Raw genomic sequence first — 23415 nt, 5'->3', positions numbered from 1 at the left:
TATTTAATTTAAAAAGTTGTTTTTTATGATTTAATCTTTTTTAAGTTATGACAAAAAGAAAAAAGATTTATTTATGATATTTGTAAATAATCAGCCACATATTAAAATAAAATTTGGATAAATAGCACTTCTTAGCACAATTATATTGATTTTTTTTAAAAAGAAGATTAACGAAATCAAGATTAATTAATAAAAATGATAAGTAGATTTTAAAATTAATAAAAATAAATATACATTTTAAGTCAATATACATTTCTGTTTAGTTGCTTATCTCTCAAGCCAATCTACCGCTAAGATGAAGCATCGCTGGTGAAGGAGACTGGATGAATATATGGAACATTTTTCTCATTAGAAACAACTTTTTACAAACAATTGGAACCTTGAAGAAAGAGAAAATGAGAAAATCTCCCACTAGAAACAGCTCCCTTGACTTACATTGTATTTCTGTCCAAAAAAAAGTTATTTGGATCATAAATTTTGGATAGAAATTTGGTAAAAGAAAGGAAAATGAAAATGGAGAAAAATTTTAACTTTTTCATTTATGGTTTTCACACCTTTTTTATTTTTCTTTTTAAATTGTTACTAAAAATCTATAATCCAAACAGAGTCCGAGAATAACTCCAACAATATGCTATTACTAATAATGAATGTTTGACAATTGACTTTTAAATTTTACTATTTTGTCTTCAAAAAAAATGTTATGCCATGTATTTTTTTATAATAAATTTACTAAAACCAATAAATTGATATTAAAATTAAATTTTATATTTTTAAAAAATATTAACCATCCTATTAAAATAATTTAAATTCAAAATACAACTTAAAAATATTCTAAATATATAAAACACAGTCACTTGACAACTTTGCTCTTATTGTCTTGACCATATATGTTCAAATTTCAATGAGATCATTATGAAATCTATGATGGAATTTAAAAGATTGAATCATATGGACGAGCAGTGTGTTTAAACTATTTGAGTGTTGGATCTCATGACAAACTAATAAGTTGAAGTTTTTATTAATATTAATTATTAAAGAGCATTTAATTCTTAAAAAATAAAAATTTAGCACATGCATTGTTAGAGCGGAGTCTCTTAAAATATGACATTTCGACATTATAACATGTTAGAATTTGGCATTGACACTATTAAAATCGCATGATCTACCAAAAAAAAAAAAAAAAGACCTTTTACATACGATATGTGGAGATATATTTTTGAGAACCGACACGTGGCAAGGTGACGCCGACGTGTCAGCTGCGTTGCCACGTGTCCAGGTCATGACGCCGAGGTTATATTGGTTAAGCCGAGGTTATCTCCGAAGATATCGGATTCCGAGATAAGCGGATAAGGGACAAGAGTCCTAGAATAAAGAGGAGACTTAGCTAAGATAAGGATAAAACTCTTAGAGAGTTTATCTTTATCTCTAAAGGAGTCCAAAGTAAATACTAAACAGGAATCCATAGAAGTCAGGCTTCTAAATGGGATTTGGATTGAGGTGACTATAAAAAAAAGGCACCCCCGTGGGTCTAAGGTACGCAATTGATATTCTGTCTAGTAAGTTAAGCACTATTGATTATCTTTGAGAGATATATTGACTTGATCGTCGGAGTACCCCCGGGTGGACGAACCACCGCCGGAATCTTCTCTTTCTGTTACAGGTTTGCCAGGCGTCATCTATTTTGCTAGTGTTCTCCAGCTGAATATTGAGTTGGGCAGTGTAATCAGAAAATCACTCACACAATTTGGCGCCGTCTATGGGAAAGAAAGTAGAATAGATGACCAGTAACGCACAGCAAGAAAAGATTGGGGATGACGCTCCTGCTGGGAGTGGGAGACCAATTGACCTTGATATCACAGGGGACGAATGCATCGCAGAAACTCGTAACCAAAATCACGGAGCAAAGGACGTCAGCCAAATTGGCAGCGTACCGAAGAAACATGATCAAAGCAGGTACTACAACGAGGACGACCTCCAGATTTGGAAGGACAGATGCCTACGAAGGGACGAAGAGGTAAGAGAGATGGCAAACAAATTGACAGACCTGCAGTCGGTCGTCAATTTCATGATGCAAAACAACGTCATGCAGTCGCCGTTCCCGCTGCAGGACACGCCGATTCTAGCAACCAATGCCTAGAAGGGAGGGCAGACAACATTCCCCATAGCCCCTCAGCACAACGAGAGCGAAAGATACTCTCACCGACTTTCCAAGGAAGTCGGACGAAGAGAGTAAAAAAGAGAAGAACCACGGAGGACACATCGCACAAAGGAGGCAGACCCCAAAAGACATCGAAATGTCCAAGGACAAGCACTATGCTTCGACACGACCCATGGAGAAGGATCGAAAAGGGCTCACCACGAGACCGAGAGTAGTATACCGAAAAGACTGAAGTCGAAAGATAGTCGAGCTCCTGGGTGGAGCAAAGAAGACTTAAGAGATTACCTCAAGAGGAAGCAACAGAATGCCGAAGCCGAGGTAACCTCTCCAGATAAGCCGAGAACACCATTCTCGGGGGAATTAGACAGATTTGAGGCACCAAAGCGATTCAGTATGCCGAGGTTTCAAATATACGATGGTAAGTCAGACCCCAACTTCCACGTTGGACTATATTTGAATTCAATGGCATTGCATAGTGGGAACAAGCCGTTGCTCTGCAAAGTGTTCCCCTCATCCTTCAGGGAAATTACATCAGATTGGTTCCACAAATTACCGAAGGGAAGCGTGAAGACTTGGGAAGGCCTGGCCGAGATGTTTGTGGCCAGGTTCATGACAAACAAGCTGCAGCCATTAAGGGTAGACGCACTGATGGCTCTGAAGATCGGCAAGGATGAAGGCCTTAGGGCCTATGCAAAAAGGTACTATGAGGTATTCAATCGAATACCCGAATGTAATCAATCGTGTCTTTCAAGAACGGCCTGAAAGACAACTGTCCACTACGAAAGTCTTTGGCAAAGACATTGCCAAAAAGTATGGAAGAGCTCATGGCAAGAATCGAGAAGTATGCCAGAGCCGAAGAAGACACGTCGGGAACTAGGGAGATAAAACAAGAGAAAGGAAACGGCTCGCCGAAGCGAGGCCGAGGTAACAATGGAACGAACAGGCAATAGGCAAAACTGAGGGCCACACAAGCCATAACAACTGTGTTCCGAATCCCAATTCCAAAAGTCCTGGATCAAATTCGGAACCAGCCTTATTTCAGAACGCTAGGGAGGACTTTAGGAGAGTTCATGGGAAGAAACATTGGTAGGCATTGTGCCTACCACAATGAAGATGGGCATACAACTTAGGGTTGTAGAGCCCTGAAAACATATTTGGAAGACCTGGTGAGACAAGGACATCTGAGGGACCTTGTCGATGAGACCAGGACAAGGGAAGACCAAGCGAGATTGCCTCAGGCGGCAGCAGCTCCGCCTTCTCCAGCACCACATCCTCAGGCAGGAGGACCTTGGGTAGTCAACGTGATTTACTCAAAGGTCAACGAGAACGAAATTAGGGGGGGAGACCCATAAAGTGAAACACCTGCAACATGTTTACCAAGTTGGGGAGAAGAGACATCGGGCAGAGGAACGCCAAGTACTAGTAGTATCCTTTTCAGAAGCCGACCTAGAGATGGTACAGTATTCGCATAATGATGCCTTGGTAGTATCCCTCCAGGTTGGGGAGTACCAAGTAAAACGCATCCTGATTGACCAAGGCAGCTCTTGCGACATCATGTACGTTCGATGTTACAAGGAGCTCAGCCTTCACCCAGATGATATGGAACAATCCAATGGCCCAATGGTTGGGTTCACTGGAACGCTGACATAGCCACTGGGAACAACCAGCTTAGAGGTGCAGAAAGGCACCAGGAAGGTAACAACAGAGTTCACCGTAATCGACACACCTTCCCCTTACAATATCATCTTGGGAAGGCCATGGTTGCATGCAATAGGGGCAGTCCCCTCAACATTGCATCAGTTATTACGATTCCCAACAAAGCATGGGATAGAGGAAGTCAGAGGCGACTAGCTGTAGGCAAAGAATTGCTCCATGGTAGCAATGAAATCTACCTGCAGCATACGAGAGCCAGAAAAGGCAGAAATTGAAGATGAGGACGTGGACGTCCTAGACGACGTCGGCAAGGAGCCAGCCAAAAAGAGCGAAGAGGCATTGAAGAAAATCCTCGTCTAGGATGGGGATAAAGAACGCTTCTTTCTTCTCAGCTCGGGATTAGCCGAAGAAGAGGAAAAAGAGTTGGAAACTTTTTTGAGAGCAAATATTGAGGTGTTTGTCTAGACACCTTACGAAATGCCTGGTATTGACCCCGAGGTCACTTGCCACAAACTGAATGTCAACAGGTCGGCAAACCCTGTAATTCAACGAGCTAGAAGACCGACGTTGATGCATGTCGAAGCAGTAGAAGAAGAAGTAGACAGACTTCTGGAGGCCAGGGCCATTCGAGAAGTTCACTACCCGACATGGCTATCCAACACAGTAGTGGTGAAGAAGAAGAATGGTGAATGGAGGGTCTGCGTAAACTTCACCAGCCTCAACAAAGCCTGTCCCAAAGACAGCTTTCCCCTGTCCAAGATCGACCAGCTAGTAGATGCCACTTCTGGGCATGGAAGAATGAGCTTCTTAGATGCCTACAGGGGGTACCATCAGATAGCCCTGTACCCCCCAGACGAAGAGAAAACCGCGTTCATCACCTCAAAAGGCCTGTACAGCTATAGAGTAATGCCTTTCGGGTTAAAAAACGCAGGAGTAACTTATCAAAGGTTGGTAACCAAAATGTTCAAACACCTGATTGGCCGAACAGTAGAAGTTTACATCGACGACATGGTCGTTAAGACCAAGGAACCTGAGGGTCATCTTGCCGATCTAAAAGCAGTCTTTGAAATCCTTAAAACATATCGGCTCCGACTCAATGCATCGAAGTGTGCATTTGGAGTTGGATCTGGTAAGTTTCTAGGATACCTGGTAACTAGAAGAGGCATTGAGGCCAGCCCAGATCAGATCAAGGCCATCCTAGAGTTGAAGAGCCCGACATCGACAAAATAGGTGCAGATGCTAACTGGCAGGGCCGCAGCCCTGAACAGATTCGTCAGCAGAAGCTCAGATAAGTGCAGACCTTTCTTCAACTTGGTAAAGAAAGCCACAGACTTCCTGTGGATAGAAGAATGCGAAGCCACGTTGGCCGACCTAAAAAAGTACTTGACCACAGCTCCAGTTCTTTCAAATCCAAAACCTGGGGAGGAGCTGTTTCTGTACTTAGCCATTTCAGAACATACGATAACTGTAGTACTAATCCGAGAAGAAAAATGGGAGCAAAGGGCTGTGTACTATGTAAGCAAAACCCTAGCCGATGCAGAAACAAGATATCTACCCTTAGAGAAATTGGCACTAGCTTTAGTAATGGCTTCAAAGAAGTTGAACCATTACTTCCAGGCCCATAAGATTGTGGTGCTAACAGAGCACCCATTGAAGTCCTTACTGCAACAAGGAGACCTGACAGGAAGAATAGCCAGATGGGCAGTCACCCTAGGCCGGTATGACCTGGAATACAGGCCAAGGATAACAATCAAAGGCCAGGTTTTGGCCGACTTCGTGGCTGAGTTCACACCAGAATCCATCGAACATCGGGCTCCGTTGAGCTAGGATGAACGATGTCCAGACAAACAAGGAGAAGCCCAAACAAAGGCGAAAGAACAAAGGAAAGAGGACAAACTCAAACTCTGCAGCATTTACATCGGTGACTCCTTTTGACTGTTTATTGATGGGAGTTCAAACCGACAAGGAGCAGGGGCAGGAGTAGTATTGATATCCCCAGATGGGCACGTACTAGAACAGTCAATTCGTTTGGGGTTCAAGGCCTCAAACAATAAAGCAGAGTATGAAGCAGTCATTGTAGGACTGAAGTTGGCAGCAACAGTGCAAGCAGATGAAGTAATAGTTTTTTGTGATTCACAACTGATAGTTAACCACACAACAGGCGAGTTTACAGCCCGAGATGAAAGAATGTCGGCCTACGCGAAGGAGGTCATCAGATTGTCAACCCTGTTTCAGAACTGCCGACTACTTCAGGTAAGCCGAGATGATAACGGCCACGCCGATGCGTTGGCTTACCTAGCCAGTGCAGTACAACCTAGAAAAGCAAGGACGATAATGATCGATGACTTGTCAGGCCCAAGCATCGAACCACTGACCACAGAGCGCGAAGCAATGTGTGTGGACATGGAACCAAGCTGGATGGATGTAATTGTTGCATTCCTAAAAGAAGGAAAGCTGCCAGAAGACCACAAGGAGGCACACAAGGTTAGATTGAAGTCGGCAAGGTTCAGTCTGACAGCAGAAGGACATCTGTACAGAAGGTCCTTCACTGGACCCCTTTTAAGGTGTGTACACCCTTTGCAGGTTGAAAATTTTTTATATGAAATTCATGAAGGAATTTGTGGAAGCCACACTGGGGGCAGATCTCTTGCTTACAGGGCCATTACCCAGGGGTATTGGTGGCCTTACATGCAAAAAGATGCAGAAGCATATGTGAAGAAGTGTGAACAATGCCAAAGGTTTGCACCTTTGATACACCAGCCAGCCGCTAACTTGAACCCTGTATCCAGTCCTTGGACATTTGCCCAATGGGGCATGGATCTCGTTAGGCAATTACCCCAAGCAACTGGACAGAGAAAATACTTGCTGGTAGCAATAGATGACTTCACAAAATGGATAGAAGCAGAACCTCTTGCCAAGATCCGAGATGTGGATGTCAAGAACTTCATATGGAGAAACATCATCACCAGATTTGGGATTCCAAGAGCAGTTGTTGCCGATAATGGAACTCAATTTGACAGCAAGTTAATCAAGAACTTCTGTACAAATTCAAGATCAAGAACTATTTTTCAACCCCAAGCTTTCCACAAAGCAATGGACAAGCAGAAGCATCCAATAAAGTAATTCTGGATGGGATAAAGAAGAGGCTGCAAGTAGCAAAAGGAAAGTGGGTAGACGAATTGCCCAATATACTCTGGGCATATCGAACTACGCCGAGAAGATCAACAGGAGAATCCCCCTTCGCCATGGCTTATGGCACAGAAGCAGTCATTCCACTGGAGATCGGCATCCCACGGATCAGAACCTAGGGAGTAGAAAACGGGACTAATGATGTACTCTTAGCCCGAGATCTGGATCTTTTAGAAGAAAGAAGAGAGAAAGTTGCAATCCAGCTCGCAGTATACCAGCAGCAACTTGCAAAAACTTATAACAAGAAGGTCAATCCAAGAGAGTTCCAAGTCGTCGACCTAGTCCTGAGGAAAGTCGTCGGCAATAAGAAGGATCCTAGAGAGGGCAAACTTGGCCCAAACTGGGAAGGACCCTACCGAATCATCTCGGTGCTGGGCAATGGGGCATATCGGCTTGAAAATAATGAGGGTAAAGAGTTGCCAAGACCTTGGAACACTTGTAATTTGAAATTTTTCTATCATTAGAATTTCTTTGTTCCTTTGCCATTTACCGAAGTAAATAAATAAAGATTCAGTTCTCTTTTCAAGATACTTGACATTATCTCTAAAATACATACATAATGAGAACCCAAGTGGAACTCAGGTTCACATTAGGGGGCAGAGACAAGAAGAATATGTTTAACACTTGTTGAAATTTATGGACAATTTACAAGTCAAGTTAAACCGAAATCATTGTTTAACGCTTGTTGAAATTTGTGGACAATTTACAAGTTAAGTTAAACCGAAATCATTGTTTAACGCTTGTTGAAATTTGTGGACAATTTACAAGTTAAGATAAACCGAAATCATTGTTTAACACTTGTTGAAATTTGTGGATAATTTACAAAGAAAGTTAAACCGAAATCATTGTTTAACACTTGTTGAAATTTGTGGACAATTTATAAGTTAAGTTAAACCGAAATCATTGTTTAACACTTGTTGAAATTTGTGGACAATTTACAAGATAAGTTAAACCGAAATCATTGTTTAACACTTGTTGAAATTTGTGGATAATTTACAAGTTAAGTTAAACCAGTATGATGTTTAACACTTGTTGAAAGTTTACAAGTTAAACTTAAACTAAGAAGTTTTGCTATCCGAGGTGTGTCATCCGAGAATATTGCACAAAGAAGGAAGAGTATGTGAAAGACATATAGAAATATTCTAAGTATAGAATCATACAAAAGCAGTAAAGAGAAGACAAAGATATAAGCACTCAAAAAAAAGGAAGTTGTATTAGCATTCGACAAGAGAAGGGCACGTCGGCCATACAAAGAGCTTACAATTGTTCCCATAAAAGAAAAGCAAACGTACAAAAGACAGAAGAAAAAGACATAAAAGTTAAGGTTCCTCAGCGTCGACAGTGAGCCGGGTTGGGACCTCAGACGATAGTTGAGAAGCAACCTCGGCCGCCTTCTCTGTCGTTAGCTCAGCATCAATTTTTTGCAAAGTTTCTTCAATACTCTTGTCGACGAAGGGGACGTCGGCTGATACCTTCTCATGAACGGCATCTTTGGAAACCTTATCGCCCTCCTCATCTTGAGTCAAGTCGAGGACTTGCTCCTTCTGAAAAGGGGACTTGGCCCCTTCAGCATCCTTGGATTTTCTCACCAAGGCCTCATCCTCATCCTCATCCTCATCACCATCCTCAGACTCAGATTCGCCGACGTCTTGACTTGGAGGTGGAGATGGAGGGAATGGAAGAGGAATGACGTCGGCTTTCCTCAAGGGCGAGTCCTCAGGAACGTTGAGCTTTTTCAGAAGGGACATCCAACCAAGGGTGAAACCCTTGTTACATGTCTCCTTCACCTGTTTCTCATAAGCCTCAATGACATCGGCCATGCCCTTGGCGTACGCCTTTTCACCGGCTTCTTTGATTTCAGCCTTTTTGGTGGCCAAGGCTTCTTGAAGCTCCTTTTCGGCTTGGGCCATCTTCTCCTCAGCCCCTTTTCTTTGCGATTCAGCAACCTTTCTGATGGCTTCAGAAGATTCAGCCTTCTCCTCAGCTTCAATTTGGGCTTTGATTGCAGCCTCGGCTTGGTCTTCCAGCTTCTTCATTTTTTATTGTAAACCTTTATTGGTTTTTTGAAGAGAAGAGAACTCCCTCTTCATGTCAACCAGCATCTACCGATTTTCGAAAGATTGAACAGAAAAAGAGTGGGCATGCTGGATGGCCTGAAGAAAACACAAGGTAAAAGTTATTGCAAAATTTCTAAGTATAAAAAAGAAAAGAAGAAAAGTGACAGATAAAAGACACTTACTTGAACAGAGCGTTGAAGCATCAACGCATAGTTTTCGTATTCGCTCAAATCGGCGTTTCGCTCCAGATCGCCTGGCAGTAGCAGAGCGGTACTGAACGCAACGCCGACATTTATATCCTCGGTACTATCATTTGCCATGATTGGCTTATCTTCCAAGGTTATTTCAGGGGCCCAAGGAGCAGCGGGCTTCTTAGACCCCGAGGTGGTCGCAGAAGATGACCTCGGCTTTTTGGATTTTGGAGATTCTGATGGTTGGGCTTCAGAGCGTCTCTTCCCAGCAGAAGGTTGAGATTTGTCACTCTCAACCAACTTGGAGATTGGCAGAGCGTCCTCAAATTCAACTTGAGTAACTTTAGCCTTTGGCTAAGCTTTTTTTACTTTTTTCAGCTTCGATGGAGGAAGGGTTTGTGCTGGTTGATCGTCAACGGATGATGGAATACTGGCCAGAAGATCTTTTGCAACCAGTTTTGGGAGACCCATCTCTGCAGTAGAAACTGTTCGGCGTCGGCGGTGGCGTTGTGATATCGGAATCAAGTATAGAGCTGAGGTTGATGGCAGATCAGCTGGATCAGAAGTTGACCCTTGATCTGTCCGAGATGTGGACGCAGTCTGTGGAGTTGTGGTAGAAGGAGGAGAGAGGCTTTTCTTCTTCCTCTTAGGGACGTCGGGCAAAGCAAACTTATATGTTGGAATAAAGTTGAGGAGCAGAGGTGCCTTTCGTTTGTGAATTGGCAAGTTTAGAAGTTTTTTCAAATCCTTGCTGGGATAGAAGGATTGGCGAAAATTCTTTGGTGGCTGAGGAAGAACTGCAAAGATAAAAACAGCGCAAACATTAGAACAAGAATATTGAAAACTTTATGCAAGAAGATAAGAAAAACTTATGAAGGGTGGCCCTTACCAGCTCCTTCCCCCAAAACAGTTCGGCTTAAGGGATAAAGATGAAGGACGTCGTTTGGCTGAAACTCCCAATTGCCCGAAACAATGAAGTAATCGTCTCCAGCTCCTTTGTTAGAGTTTGGGAGGTCAGCTACGATTTTGTATTCGGTAGATCTCGGCTTAAGGTAATAGACATAGTCTGTGTCCTTTCTAAGGCGACACATGGTATAACAGTACTGGAAATCGGCAAGTGTAATCCTAGCATTCTCTTGTTTAGCTAAGGCTATGGTGCCAGTGATAACTAGGTAAGAATTGATGGCGAGTTGCATTGGGTTCAACTTATAGAAGTGAAGGATTTGACGAAAAAAAGGGTCAAGTGGAAACCGAAGTCCACACTCAATAAAGGCAACTACAGGGAAGGGCATGGAATGATCAGTAGGCATGATGGAGTCATCATCCCCAGCCAACCTCAGATTAACATCGGCTGGGATTTCAAACTCTTGCCTAAAAAATTCTAGCTTAGAGGGGGTGTCTACCCGATGTTTTCACATACCCATGATATCGGGATAACTAAAGGTATTGGATTTCAATCAAAAGATGTATCAAAATAGGGTTATTGGGACCTCGGCAAAAAACCTAGGTTTAAGCTGGTGCAGAAATTTGTAAGGATTGTTTCAGTTTTCCCTAAAATGTGGGTTCTACAGACAAATCCCAAACCTAAATCTATGGAAACGAAGATTGAAGGCACAAATCTGGAAAAGACACAAAAAAAAAAAAAAAAAAAAAAAAAAAAAAACAGAAACAAGAACGAATTTCAGAATCAAGAACAGAGATGGTCTATCAAGAGCATGAAGAATACAAGAAGTATATGGCCAAGAACAATGGCAACAATACAGGGAAATAGTGAAACAGTGTGTGTGTTCAAGATGTGGGCAAGGGTAAAATCGTGGAAAGGCACATTTAGATGTATGATTCACAAGTTAAAGGTTTGAACAAATACAATAATAGCAGTAGGCAGAAGAAAACATCAAAGAATTGAAAACAGAAGGAACAGTAAACTCACCAAAGAAGAACGAAGCCGGTGTTAAGTATTTCCGAGGTCAGATGACGGTGACGAACAGGAGAATTAGCACGAACCTAGTCGAAGAAAGCGAACGACGATGGTTGCAGAGCTCGAGGTCTGGAACAATGGAAGAAACGAGAAAAGCTAGAGAGAGAAAAAAAATTTCAGAAACGAGAATAAGGTGAAAGGGAAAATTCGAAGAGATGTTTTGTTAAAAATGAAAACGGCGGAAAAAAGTAATCAATACGCCTAGAAGAACGTATGCGTCAGACGGCGCACGTGAGAAAGAGGTAGTCTTACAGGCGCGTCACAGGTACGAACCAGTAAGAAGGAAACGCGTGGCTAAAAACGGTTGAATTATGGTGTATGATAGCTCATACGCGTAAAAGGGTTCTTGAAGTTCTTGTTCTTTAACAAAGGCATATCGGCCAAAATAATGATTTCGGCTGAGATACTGTAAACTGACGTACTGAAAGAAAGGAATGATATAGGTTCCATCATCTCAGAATGCCGAGGTAATAGAACCTAAGGGGCAGTTGTAGAGATATATTTTTGAGAACCGACACGTGGCAAGGTGACGCCAACGTGTCAGCCGCGTTGCCACGTGTCCAGGTCATGACGCCGAGGTTATATTGGTTAAGCCGAGGTTATCTCCGAAGATATCGGATTCCGAGATAAGCGGATAAGGGACAAGAGTCCTAGAATAAAGAGGAGACTTAGCTAAGATAAGGATAAAGCTCTTAGAGAGTTTATCTTTATCTCTAAAGGAGTCCAAAGTAAATACTAAACAGGAATCCATAGAAGTCAAGCTTCTAAATGGGATTTGGATTGAGGTAACTATAAAATAAAGGCACCCCCGTGGGTCTAAGGTACGCAATTGATATTCTGTCTAGTAAGTTAAGCACTATTGATTATCTTTGAGAGATATATTGACTTGATCGTCGGAGTACCTCCAGGTGGACGAACCACCGCCGAAATCTTCTCTTTCTGTTACAAGTTTGCCAGGCGTCATCTATTCTGCCAGTGTTCTCCAGCTGAATACTGAGTCGGGCAGTGTGATAAGAAAATCACTCACACAGATATCATCTTTTTGGTCTTTATCCAACCTTCTATGAAAGAAACTCATCAACCTTGCTAGTTTACTATTTATGATGATTTTCAACAAGGAACAAATACCACTCAAGTTTGAAAGAACCTTAGGTACAACTTTTTTTGGTTTCCGCAGCACTAGTAAGAATAATTCTATTTGTACACTACACAAAAAAAAAAAATAATAAATAAATAAATAAATAAATCTCAGTATATATTATTTTAATATAAAATTTTGAACAAAAGTTAAATGTTTGGATATAAATTTATGAACAAAAAACAATTATTGGGACTTAAATAGTGAACGAAATATATATCTGAACAATTCATTTTTATTCTAAAGTTTATGTTCAAATATTTGACTTTTGTTCAAAAAATTTATATTTGAACCACACAAATAGTGTGCATTAAGATTAGGAGCGGAACTAGGAATCATGTTCGGGAGAGACCAACATATATGCATAAAAATACTGAATTAGTTTTGGTTCTTTGTAATTTAATATAATTTCTTATATAAACGTTGTGAAAAAAGTATTTCACAAAAAAAATTAAATAATTCTAAAACATATTTTTTTAGTTTTGAACTATTAGATCTCAATATACTCGGTTAAACTACTGTGTTATGCTATTTTATTGATTGATATAATCTAATAAATAAAAATAAAAAATGTTTAAGACCACTAAAACATGACCTTTAAATTTACACTCAATAGCGTTGAATGTTACATGTTAGTTATTTGTTTAGAAATCAATGAATTAAAACCTAACTCTTGCCATTTCATTATGAATAAATTTGAGAAAATTAGTTTAAGGTCCCTCTTCCATATTTGATAATGTAAGAGATCCACAGTCTTATTTTATTATGTTTAAGGTCCTCCACCCCCCTCCCACCACTATCTCTCTCTTCCCGATCTCTCACTTCACCTTCGTCGTAGTTATCGCCTCCTCCACTGTTGCTGCCAGCACCTCTCCTTCAGATCAACGTCGTAGATCGCCTCTCCCTTCAGATCAGCGCCTTTCCTCCACCATCATCACCATTTCTCTGCAATTCACAGACCACGCAAGACATTCATTGATGATGAAAGAAGGAAGCTTTTGCCCAGATCTTTAAATTTCTTTTCTTTTCAGCTAATATTCATCCCCCGCTAACCTACCAGTCTCTCTTTCTCTCAAGGTATTCTCTCTCCTTTCACTCCCCTGAAACTCCTACAATTTTATTCATGCATATATATATATATATATATACATATAGAAAGGAAAGCTAATTTATATGATATACACTCATCGATCGAAACAAATTCTTCTTTCTCGCCAGATAATCTACCTTCGTCGGTCCAGACCTCGCTCATGGAGACCTCTGTAGATCTGACAAAGGCCACCGAGACTGTATTGTTGTATTGGGAACAAGAGCAAGATCTTCATCCTCATCAATGCAAATGGATTCAATGCCTACTGGTTAATGTATCTAGCCACTGATCCAACTCAGAGAAACAAAGTGTCATCTGTTTTTCAACAAGCTTCAAATCATGGCCTCACTGTGGCAAGAACTTGGGGATTCAATGATGGTGGTTACAGAGCCCTACAGTACTCTCCTGGCTCCTACAACAAGCTAACATTTCAGGTTAATATCAAATTTTTGATCTGATTAATTTGTTTTTCAAATGGGTTATTGATGTATATATATATATATATATATATATGTATGTATATTTCAGGTTCATGGTGATGATGATATATGTGATGTATTCAGAGAAATTTGGTGTTGGTGATATGTAAATTCCAGAGAAATTTAAAACTCAGTGAAACTAAACTGAATAAATTGGTGAAGTTATATGTATGTATATGTATGTATTATACTGTTTGTTTGTATTTTTATTTGTTTGGTACCCTCAGTGAAATTTACTGAGACAACTCAGTGAAATTTCAAAAAAACAAACTCAGAGAAATTTTTCATTGCATTTTTTCCCCTCTGTATTTATCTTCTTGATGTATACAAAGTTGCCCATGATGTTAAACCAGAGAAATTTGCCTCCATCTCTGGCATCCCAATCACAGAAATTGGAATTTCTTTGGATTGGAGAGGAAGAATTTCTTTGGTTTGGGTTGGAAATGGAGAATTTCTCTGAGTTAAGTGAATTTCTCTGGATTGGAGATGAGAATTTCTCTGGTTTTCAGTGAATTTATCTAAGTTGGAGGGAAATTTCTCTAGGTTGAAATGAATTTCTCTGGAAAGTCCAGAGAAATGTGAGATTTTCTCTGTGCAGTCCAGAATTTCTCTGAATAGAATTTCTCTGGGAAAATTTTCTCTGGGCTGAAATTTCTCTGGACTGGAATTTCTCTGGACTGAAATTTCTTTGGATCAATATTGAGGGATCTTAGACATTATGAAAATATTAGATGTCTTTTATACTATAAAGTCTTAATACCAGAGACCCTAAAAAAAAACCCCCAATTTAGGGGTAATGTTTTAAGCTCTAGCATTACTCATAAGAAAAGTATACATACCAATTGATTTTTAAAATTTAAAAATTAAGTGGCATATATCTCTTGTATTAATAAAATTGAGTCCATTAAATTGATACTATTATCTAAAATGTGAAATAATTAGAGATTATTTCATTACATATTATAAAATATTAATAAAATAAAAATTTAGTAAAATAATTCTTATAAAATTAAAAAATCATCTCGTTATACATTTTACTCATAAATATAAAATCAATAAAAAATTGTCAAAAATCGGAGGGGCAGATCTGGCCCCTACACAGTTCGACCCAGAAAATTCCGAAAGCAAGATATGTTGTCTAGGACCCTACTTGTAATGCATCCCGGGTAAAATACCAACTTATAAAAGCTGACAGAAATGTTTCAAATCAGCGCAAAAAAAAAAAAGTTGAAAATAAGTAGACAATAATGGCTACTAATCGTTGTTTTTTATTCATAAGAAATAGAAAGTTAACTATTACAAACATTTGTTGTGCTTGTCCATGAAAACAAACCATGCATAGCTAATTATACAGATGGCTGAAAACGTAAAAGCTTGTAAAGAGTATCATAAACAAAATAATAACTTGAACACATACCCACTTCAATCAGATTGAACCACCTTTGTCGCCAGTACGGGTTGATGTAAAGAACAGCAACAAATCCAAACAAGAAAGTAATGTATGTTCCTACAAAACTTGCAGAAAAAGCCACTCTATCGATATCATGCCATTTCCCCTTAGTTTGATCTGAGGATGCTGTTGTTGGCGAGTATGGAAAGTCAACAATGGCTCTGCAATTGTTCTCCAATGGCGGTCCACAAAGAAATGGATTTCCTTCATAACTGCTCGCTTCAAAGGTCCCAAACTGCGCTTTCCTATCTAATATTTTACCTGATAAATTGTTGTGAGCCACAGTGAACACTGCCAAAAAATTTAGATTGATTAGATCCGTTGGAATGTTTCCGCTCAAATTGTTGTAAGAAAGGTCCAAACTTTCTATTTGAGTAAGGTTTGAGAAGGTCTTCGGGATGGGTCCAATCAAGAGATTGTGAGACAAGTTCACTGCATGAACACTACTTAAGTTCCCTAGTTCAAATGGTATTTCGTCTGTTAGTTTGTTACATGACAAATCCAATCCGGACATGAAGTTAAGGATGCTGCCAGCCCGGTAGGAGTTAGTCCTACTTTTAGTAACAAACTCGACTTCGTCTACTTTATCATACGAGCCATCCGGGCCACCAATCTCAAAGTCCCTATCTAGATGTGGATGTAGGACATTTTCATACACATAAAAGATATGCCTAGTACTGTAAAATTCTAAAGGTGTTTGAGCGAAAGCAAGATCAGTAGCCCCTATTGCCCCAAATGTGATATTACTTAAACAACGTGGTATAGACCCCGTAAAAGAGTTTTTGGAAAGATCCATCAAGCTTATCTTATTCAGTTGGCACAGTTGTGTTGGAATGGAACCGCCCAATTGGTTTCCTCTCAATAGAAGAATGCTGAGGTTGGAAAGCAACCTAATGGACGGGGGAATTCTGCCAGACAAGTTATTGTCACAGACATCCAATGTCACAAGTTTTGATGAATTAAGAAGAGCTTTTGGAATGAATCCTGTGAACTTGTTCCCTTGCAAATGCATATGCTCCACAACTCCCCAGTTTGGGTTTGAGCAAGAAGGAAGTGATCCCGAAAATGAGTTATGAGAGATGTCCATAAACACATTTGGAACCAGTGCACATGGGAACTGACCATTAAATGAATTATTTCGCATGATCAATGTTCTCAGCCCTATCATGTTACTGATCGAACCTAGAATCTCACCTGACATGTTGTTGTTGCTAATATCCAACAAATATAGTTCAGACAAATTGAAGATCACATTTGTTAGAGGCCCTGTAAACTGATTATCGTTCAATCGTAAATACTCTATCAGAGTCAATTTAAAGTCATCTGAAAACATTCGACCATGAAATTTGTTATTTGATAACGCTAAAGAACTAAGAGATCTGCAATTTCTGACTAACTGCTTCGGTACTTCTCCTGAAAGATTATTACTGGATAAATCTAGAACCTCCAAAATTCTCATCTTACCAATTGAGGATGGGATACTACCTTCAAAAGCATTCTTGGATAGGTTTATGTGTATAAGATATGGAACCATCTCCCCAATATTAAGTTGAATATGCCCAATTAATTGGTTGTCTGAAACATCCATCCAATAAGTATAAGAATTGTAATATGGTGACAAACGAAATTCACCAACAAAAGAGTTATTCCGCAGACTTAAATATTCCAGTTTTGTATTGTTCACAAGTAGCCAGTTTGGGAATGAACCTTCCAAGTTATTGTGGGAGAGATCAATAAAACTTAGTTTGTTCTGGTGGAGAAGAAACTTCGGAAAATCACCAGAGCGCTTGTTCAGATTACAATTTGGTAGCACAAGGACCTTCAACTGAAACAGGGGTAACCAATCTTTATATTCAATTTCCACCTCAAATTTGTCATTATCACTTGTAATTGCAACCACCTCGAGCATGGAATGGTTCGCAAATGAGCTAAATGAGAATAATCCCTCAAATCGATTATGCCTAAGATCAATGTACTCTAGGGAGTTGAGGCTGCCCAGCAGAGATGATAAATGGTTTCCTGTGAATTGGTTCCCATAAAGATCAAACAACCTGAGAGACGTCAAATTGCTAAGACATGGAGGAAGGATTCCTTCAAAATGGTTATAGCTGAGATCGAGCTCTTCAAGTTTCTTCAGTTCACATAAACCTGCAAAAGCAACAAATTAATGTAATGTCCATCTCACTGGTCATGCTAGAAGAAATTTATATGATACTCTTCAAAATATTTGTTATTATAAGAAATTGACTACCTCTTAAAAGGAAAGATAATGATAGTTCAAAGTTTTCATCAATGACGAACAAATTAAACAAGCACAAAGCAATGAACTTTAAATAATAATAATAACGAAAAAACAAATAAAACCCAGCAAATTAGCATCTTTATTTAAATTTCTTTTTGTCTATCATTTAATTTGTTACAATTACATTAACAAACCATCGTGGTAGATTTTTACCTTGAATGGGTAAAGAACCATTAAATTTATTTGAACTCAAATATAAAGCTTTCAGAGAAGATGCCCCTATGAATGGAGGAACACTCCCATGGAAACCGTTCTGTTGCAAATCCAAGATCTCCAGATGGTTGAAAGATGCCAAACCTGCCAAAACATATAATAAAAGATAAATGATGCCAAAAGAACTTACAAAATAACAGAGCTCAAAAATGATCTTAAGATTAAAATAAAAATAATAATAGTAGAGATGACGAATTGACGTCCATTTGAAAACAAATTAACGATGTAACTTAAAATGATTTCTTACCTTCCATTGGCAATGTTCCATTGAGCTGATTCGATGAGAGGATGAGGATCTCCAAATTGCTAACATTATAAGTCAGTTCTGTTACCAAAGTGAAGGGACAATATGTTAAATACATTGAAACAAAGAAAATAGAGATGAACAGAATTGGATTTGATGCGCGGCAATGCAACCTACATTAATGGGCACCTCGGTTACCAAAGTGAAGGGACAACATTATTTTTTTTTACAGTTTTTTTTTCCAGGTCAATCAGTTAGTGCTTCAGGGCCAACTAAAAAAATGATTTTAAATTTTACGGTCTTCAATGGCATTGATAGATTAGAAAAACCAGAAAAGGAAAACTCCATAAATGAAAACGTAGTTTCCACAGTTTGCTTACCAGGAGGTGGAAAAGGAAATAAAGATGTGAAAAGTCACTTAGCCGGTATGTAGCTGTAAGATTTCATTTTCCAACTACAAGTCTTCTTAACACTCAAATGAAGCTTAAAAAATTAACTTAAAGAGCAAGAATTACAATAAAAAAAGAAAAAAAGAAAAAGAAAATACGTGCACCTTGGTTTGAAAGTGGTCCTTCCAATGCATTGTAATCTAAGGATAGAAACTTAAGTGACGGGAGAGCACCCAAAATCCGTAAGATGTCCTTGTCGAAAGAATTACGACTTAGATCTAGATGTCTCATCTTGCTCCACTTAGATAGTAGTTTAGAATCTGAGCATATGACCACGATCAAATGCCATTAGAAGTCAACTACAAAGAACATAGTAAACATGACAGACTTATTGCTTTTATGAGTACTTCAAAAGATTCTCACTTCATAATGGACCGAACTGAGATTGGTTTTCTTGACATGGGGTAAGGAGGTGTAATTTTTATGTTTTACTTATGCCTCCTGACAGTTTTTTTTTCCCAATAGTTTTTTTTTTTTTGTGCGTGCGTGTGTGTGTGCGCGTGCGTGTGTGTGTGTGTGGGGGGTTGGGCTTTTGGACAAGTAATCTGAGGCATTTTGAAAAAGTAGGAACTTAAGGCAACAAACTTAGGTTGTGTTTGTTTTGAAGGATTAAGGTATGATATTGGACTATTAGTCATTATTTGTTTTAAAAGTTTTGTTCTGCACTAATGGTTCCCCCGGACTATTAATCTCATATTTGTGGGAATCCTATCCCATGGGGGGTGGGATAGAAACTATGGGATAACTCATCCCATGGGATTAGACAATGAAATTACATTTTTGCCCTCTAGTATTTAATTATGTATTATATTTAGTAAAATTCAAAAAAATTTAAATGTCTCAATTTAAAAATAAAATAATTTTATTTAATTTTTATTTTTGTTTTATTTATTTAATTTTTTAAAATATTTTTTTATAGATATTTTATTAATGTTTTATTTTATTTCATTATTATTATTATTATTATTATTATTATTATTATTATTTAAAATAAATTTATTTAAAATTTTAATTAAAAAATAACATATATTTTTATTTTTATTTAATTTTTTAAAAATAAATTTATTTAATTGTGCACAAAATAAAATAAAATATTAAAGCTATGTTTAATATTACTATTACTTAGTAAAAATTGAAAAGGATAAAATAGTCATTTGATTCACTAAAAATAGTTTAATCCAGACATCTAATCCCATAACTAAATAAACATAGGATACAAATCCAGTCTAACCTAATAGTCCAGGGACAATATATCTTAGGACTAATAGTCCGATAGATTACAATCTCTCCTTATCCAGTCTGTCCAAACAAACACACCCTTAATGTTCTAAAAGTTGGGCTGGAGCTGACAGAAGTTTTCAAATAAATTTCGATCCATTCCAATGCAACCCACATGCTATACTTGTGCCCTTTACAATAAAACAAAATAGAAGATAAGCCCACATCCAGTTAATCAAGGAAGTTGAGTTATACCTTGCATTGTTAGGGAGCTAAGCCCACATCCAGCTAATTCCAGCATCTCCAAGTTTTCCAGCACTGTTAATTCTGCAATAAAACAAAATAGAAGATACTAGTAAGATAAGGATGGATAACATATATTATCTTTGGGAGTAACATTAAAGATAGACATGCCTCGGGCAGGAAAGGAATCTCCCAAGTTAGCGTAACTAAGAAAAAGATTCTTCAGAGATATCAATGAACTTAAACATAGAATGATGCTCTTGTTGAAGTGGTTGTCACTAAGAGATAAAGTCTCCAGCTTTTTCAATCTTGACAAGGTCTCACAACCTGCAGTTATTGTAAACTTAGGGTCATATGTAGTTAATGCAAATTTAACTTGATCTATCTTTCAATAAAGTTGTAAGGTTAGAAGAACGACATTATACAAAACACTAGGATAATCCATCATGTTCATAGTTACCAGTTACATACATAGTTTTGGTTTAGTTTTTTATTTTTATATTTTTAAAGATCATTGTCATTTTTTAGTTTATCCTAGAAAAATCAAGTTGATTGAAGAAAGTGAGTTGTCCTCCAAATAATATATTCTAGAGAATACCAAAAGTTGAGGTAAACAATGGTTGAAGGAGAAATTAAGTTACATGGACTCCTTAAAATAAAAAATACCAATGTCAGACACCTAATACTTGAACAAGGGTGTGAGATATATGTTTAACACTTTTCATAGGGCACTTCTTATATATTCATATTTAAGACTCTCATTATATGCATATATTGTTGTATATTGCTATCAAATGAGTAAAATAGCTTTTTGACACTAAGGTGGTGTTTGATAATCTAATTCAACACTTAAAACTGAATGTATTAAGTTAAAATCAATTAAGCTTGTTTGATAACCACAAATGGTATCACTTAAAAATTTAAGTAGCTCTTAAAATGTAAACTAAAAATTAAGAAAATTTTAGGTGATAGGAAACTTACTTAATTCTGACTGAATTTATAAATATTTATACATAAGTATCAAGATACACCGTTATAACTTCACAACCTCCATCATCATCACCGCCGCTGCTACGATCACCACCTTCACTGTTGTCGCTGCCGCTATCGCCACCGTCACCACCACCCTTCCACGACCACCATCATTTCACTACTACCGCAGTCGCCACTGCCACTAACACCAACACTAAAAAACTACCACAATCCTTCACCTTCACAACCATTGTCACCGTTGCCATAACACCACCACAATAAATACCATCATTACACCGCCGCCGTCACCCCTTTTTTATCACTACTACATCACCCCTCCACCATCATCTCTCTATCTACACCACCATTGTCATTGGCGCTATAGGCACCATTGTAGTCTCCACCACCACCGCTACCAACTCACTATCATAATATAAATTTAAAAATAATAAATTTTAAATTTAATATTATACATATCAAATAAATTATTTTAATTCAGTACCTAAATTTTTATCAAATAACTTTTCAGCTTAAAAAATTCGGTATTTAGTTTTAGTACTTAATTTTTAATTTTTTTGTTTTAAATTTTATCAAATAGCACCTCAATGTCACATAAAATATTATTTTATCTTACATAATAGATTAAAGATATATAAATATGATCATATACGTTAGGTCATGGGACCCACAACTAAAAAGTCTACTCCACTAATGTAATTCAAAGTATATTTTCTATGGTAGATTCTATGAATGGTTGCGTCTGTAGAATTATTGGTGAAAATAATGATACTAATGAATGAGTATACTTCCATGACTCAACTCCCCATACTAGGAGGAGCTTTTCTGCCTACCAAGATTATGGTTCAGCTCATAATATTGCCGAGATATTATGAACCAAATCAGTGATTACAATGCAAATGGATGGGAAAGTTAATACGTTATTATTAGTAACTAACATCAAAATCTACACTTACCCAAAAAAAAAAAACATCAAAATCTACAAATGATATAATATATGGTTCTTCTACTCTTCTAATTGAAAACTTGAGGCAGGTATGTAAGTTTCAGAAAGTTGCAAGATTTACCCTGGATCCCACTAAGTTGATTAGAACTTAAATCCAACGTTTCCACATTTCCCAAATAAGCCAATTCTGCCCAAAGAAACAACATCACAATAACAATGTTTAATAAATAAATAAATAAAGTCATGAACTTATTACAAATACAGTCATGAACTTATAACATAGTAATAACAATATAAAATAGTAAGAATGATTATGTAATTATAATTATGATAACAATTTCTTGACTCAAAAAAAATCATGAATTTTCAGAGACAATGACACAAAAGAAGATACCGTGAGCTGGAAGTAATCCCTCAAATTTATTCCCAGCAAGATTAAGCGCCTTAAGGGATGTAAGTGCACTCAAAGATGGCAAAAGACTATTATTGAATTCATTATGTTCGAGATTTAGAGTTTCCAGTTTTCTCAAAACTGATAGCTTTTCAAAGCCTGCATGAAAATTTTGATAAATATGTAATTATAAAAACAATAACAATTCCCAGCACCAATAAGAAAAATCTTGAATTTTCAGAGACAGGTGTCACAATTGAAGATACCGTGAGCTGGAAATAATCCCTTGAATCTGTTCAAACCAAGATTAAGCGTCTTAAGGGATGTAAGCGCACTCAAAGATGGCAAAAGACTATTATTGAATTCGTTATTTTCGAGATTCAGAGTCTCCAGTTTTCTCAAAACTGATAGCTTTTCAAAACCTGCATGAAAATTTTGAGAAAATAAATCATTGAGACTTCATGAAAGTATGCGTTAACATGAAAAGTTTGAGGAAATTAATCATCAACTCTTGCTAATAGATAACTCAGTTAAAACATGCAGGAATTATAACTCAAAACAAGTGTTAACATGGACTTTGTATCAATCGGATATGACATGGATAAGGGTGTGGGATCTTAGTTGCATGAAGCAGGAGTGGAAGCAGGGTAATTATTCAGTAATCCGGGAGTATAGACACGTGATACTCCATAACATTGTGATTGGTGGATAAAGTGAATAGGTGGGGTATTATGTTGGGTGATTGAGGAACATGAGGGGGCATATTGAATAATAATTGGTTAAGGAGTATAGACACGTGGTACTCCCGGATTATTGAATAATTTCCCGTGGAAGCATGGAAGCGTGAACATATAGAAGCTTCTTAAGTTGGGAACATCTGAGGGAGTGCATATATATTATGTCTATATAATTTAAAATAATTAAAAAATACATAAATATATATATATATATATTAGATTTATTTAAATATTTATTAAATATATAATGTGTATTTTTGTTATTTTTTTTATATACATATGTATTTTTTATTCGTAAT

At 37.8% G+C, this 23415-nt stretch overlaps 1 protein-coding gene and 1 long non-coding RNA gene across 2 annotated transcripts; both read right to left on the bottom strand.

The window, feature by feature from the left end:
- Positions 1-15185: 15185 nt before the first annotated feature.
- Positions 15186-18822, bottom strand: LOC145812922 (receptor like protein 21-like). Its single transcript, XM_082908158.1, has 5 exons — positions 18696-18822; positions 18146-18223; positions 17839-17982; positions 17016-17531; positions 15186-16958 (listed from the first exon to the last, which is right to left on the bottom strand). The coding sequence occupies exons 1-5, from the start codon at positions 18820-18822 to the stop codon at positions 15280-15282; spliced, it is 2544 nt and encodes an 847-aa protein (XP_082764284.1). The 3' UTR covers positions 15186-15279.
- A 1401-nt stretch (positions 18823-20223) lies between these two features.
- LOC145813389 (uncharacterized) lies at positions 20224-22797 on the bottom strand. The gene is made up of 3 exons (XR_014356400.1): positions 22383-22797; positions 22110-22175; positions 20224-20379 (listed from the first exon to the last, which is right to left on the bottom strand). It is a non-coding gene; the product is annotated as an uncharacterized LOC145813389 (long non-coding RNA).
- Between the last annotated feature and the right edge of the window lie 618 nt (positions 22798-23415).

The sequence above is a fragment of the Camellia sinensis genome, chromosome 15 (assembly GCF_055761805.1).
Source record: "Camellia sinensis isolate YWXY chromosome 15, ASM5576180v1, whole genome shotgun sequence".
Lineage (NCBI taxonomy): Eukaryota > Viridiplantae > Streptophyta > Magnoliopsida > Ericales > Theaceae > Camellia > Camellia sinensis.
This window is presented reverse-complemented; position numbering and strand designations above follow the sequence as displayed.

What these genes read in the sequence shown, in the direction of transcription:
- LOC145812922 (XM_082908158.1), bottom strand. Translation starts at nt 18,822, where the DNA reads ATGAGACATCTAGATCTAAGTCGTAATTCTTTCGACAAGGACATCTTA. An exon ending in AGGACCACTTTCAAACCAAG is followed by an intron (nt 18,224 to 18,695) that starts GTGCACGTATTT and finishes CTTTGGTAACAG; the next exon opens with AACTGACTTATAATGTTAGC. An exon ending in GCGGAATAACTCTTTTGTTG is followed by an intron (nt 16,959 to 17,015) that starts GTGAATTTCGTT and finishes TGGATGTTTCAG; the next exon opens with ACAACCAATTAATTGGGCAT.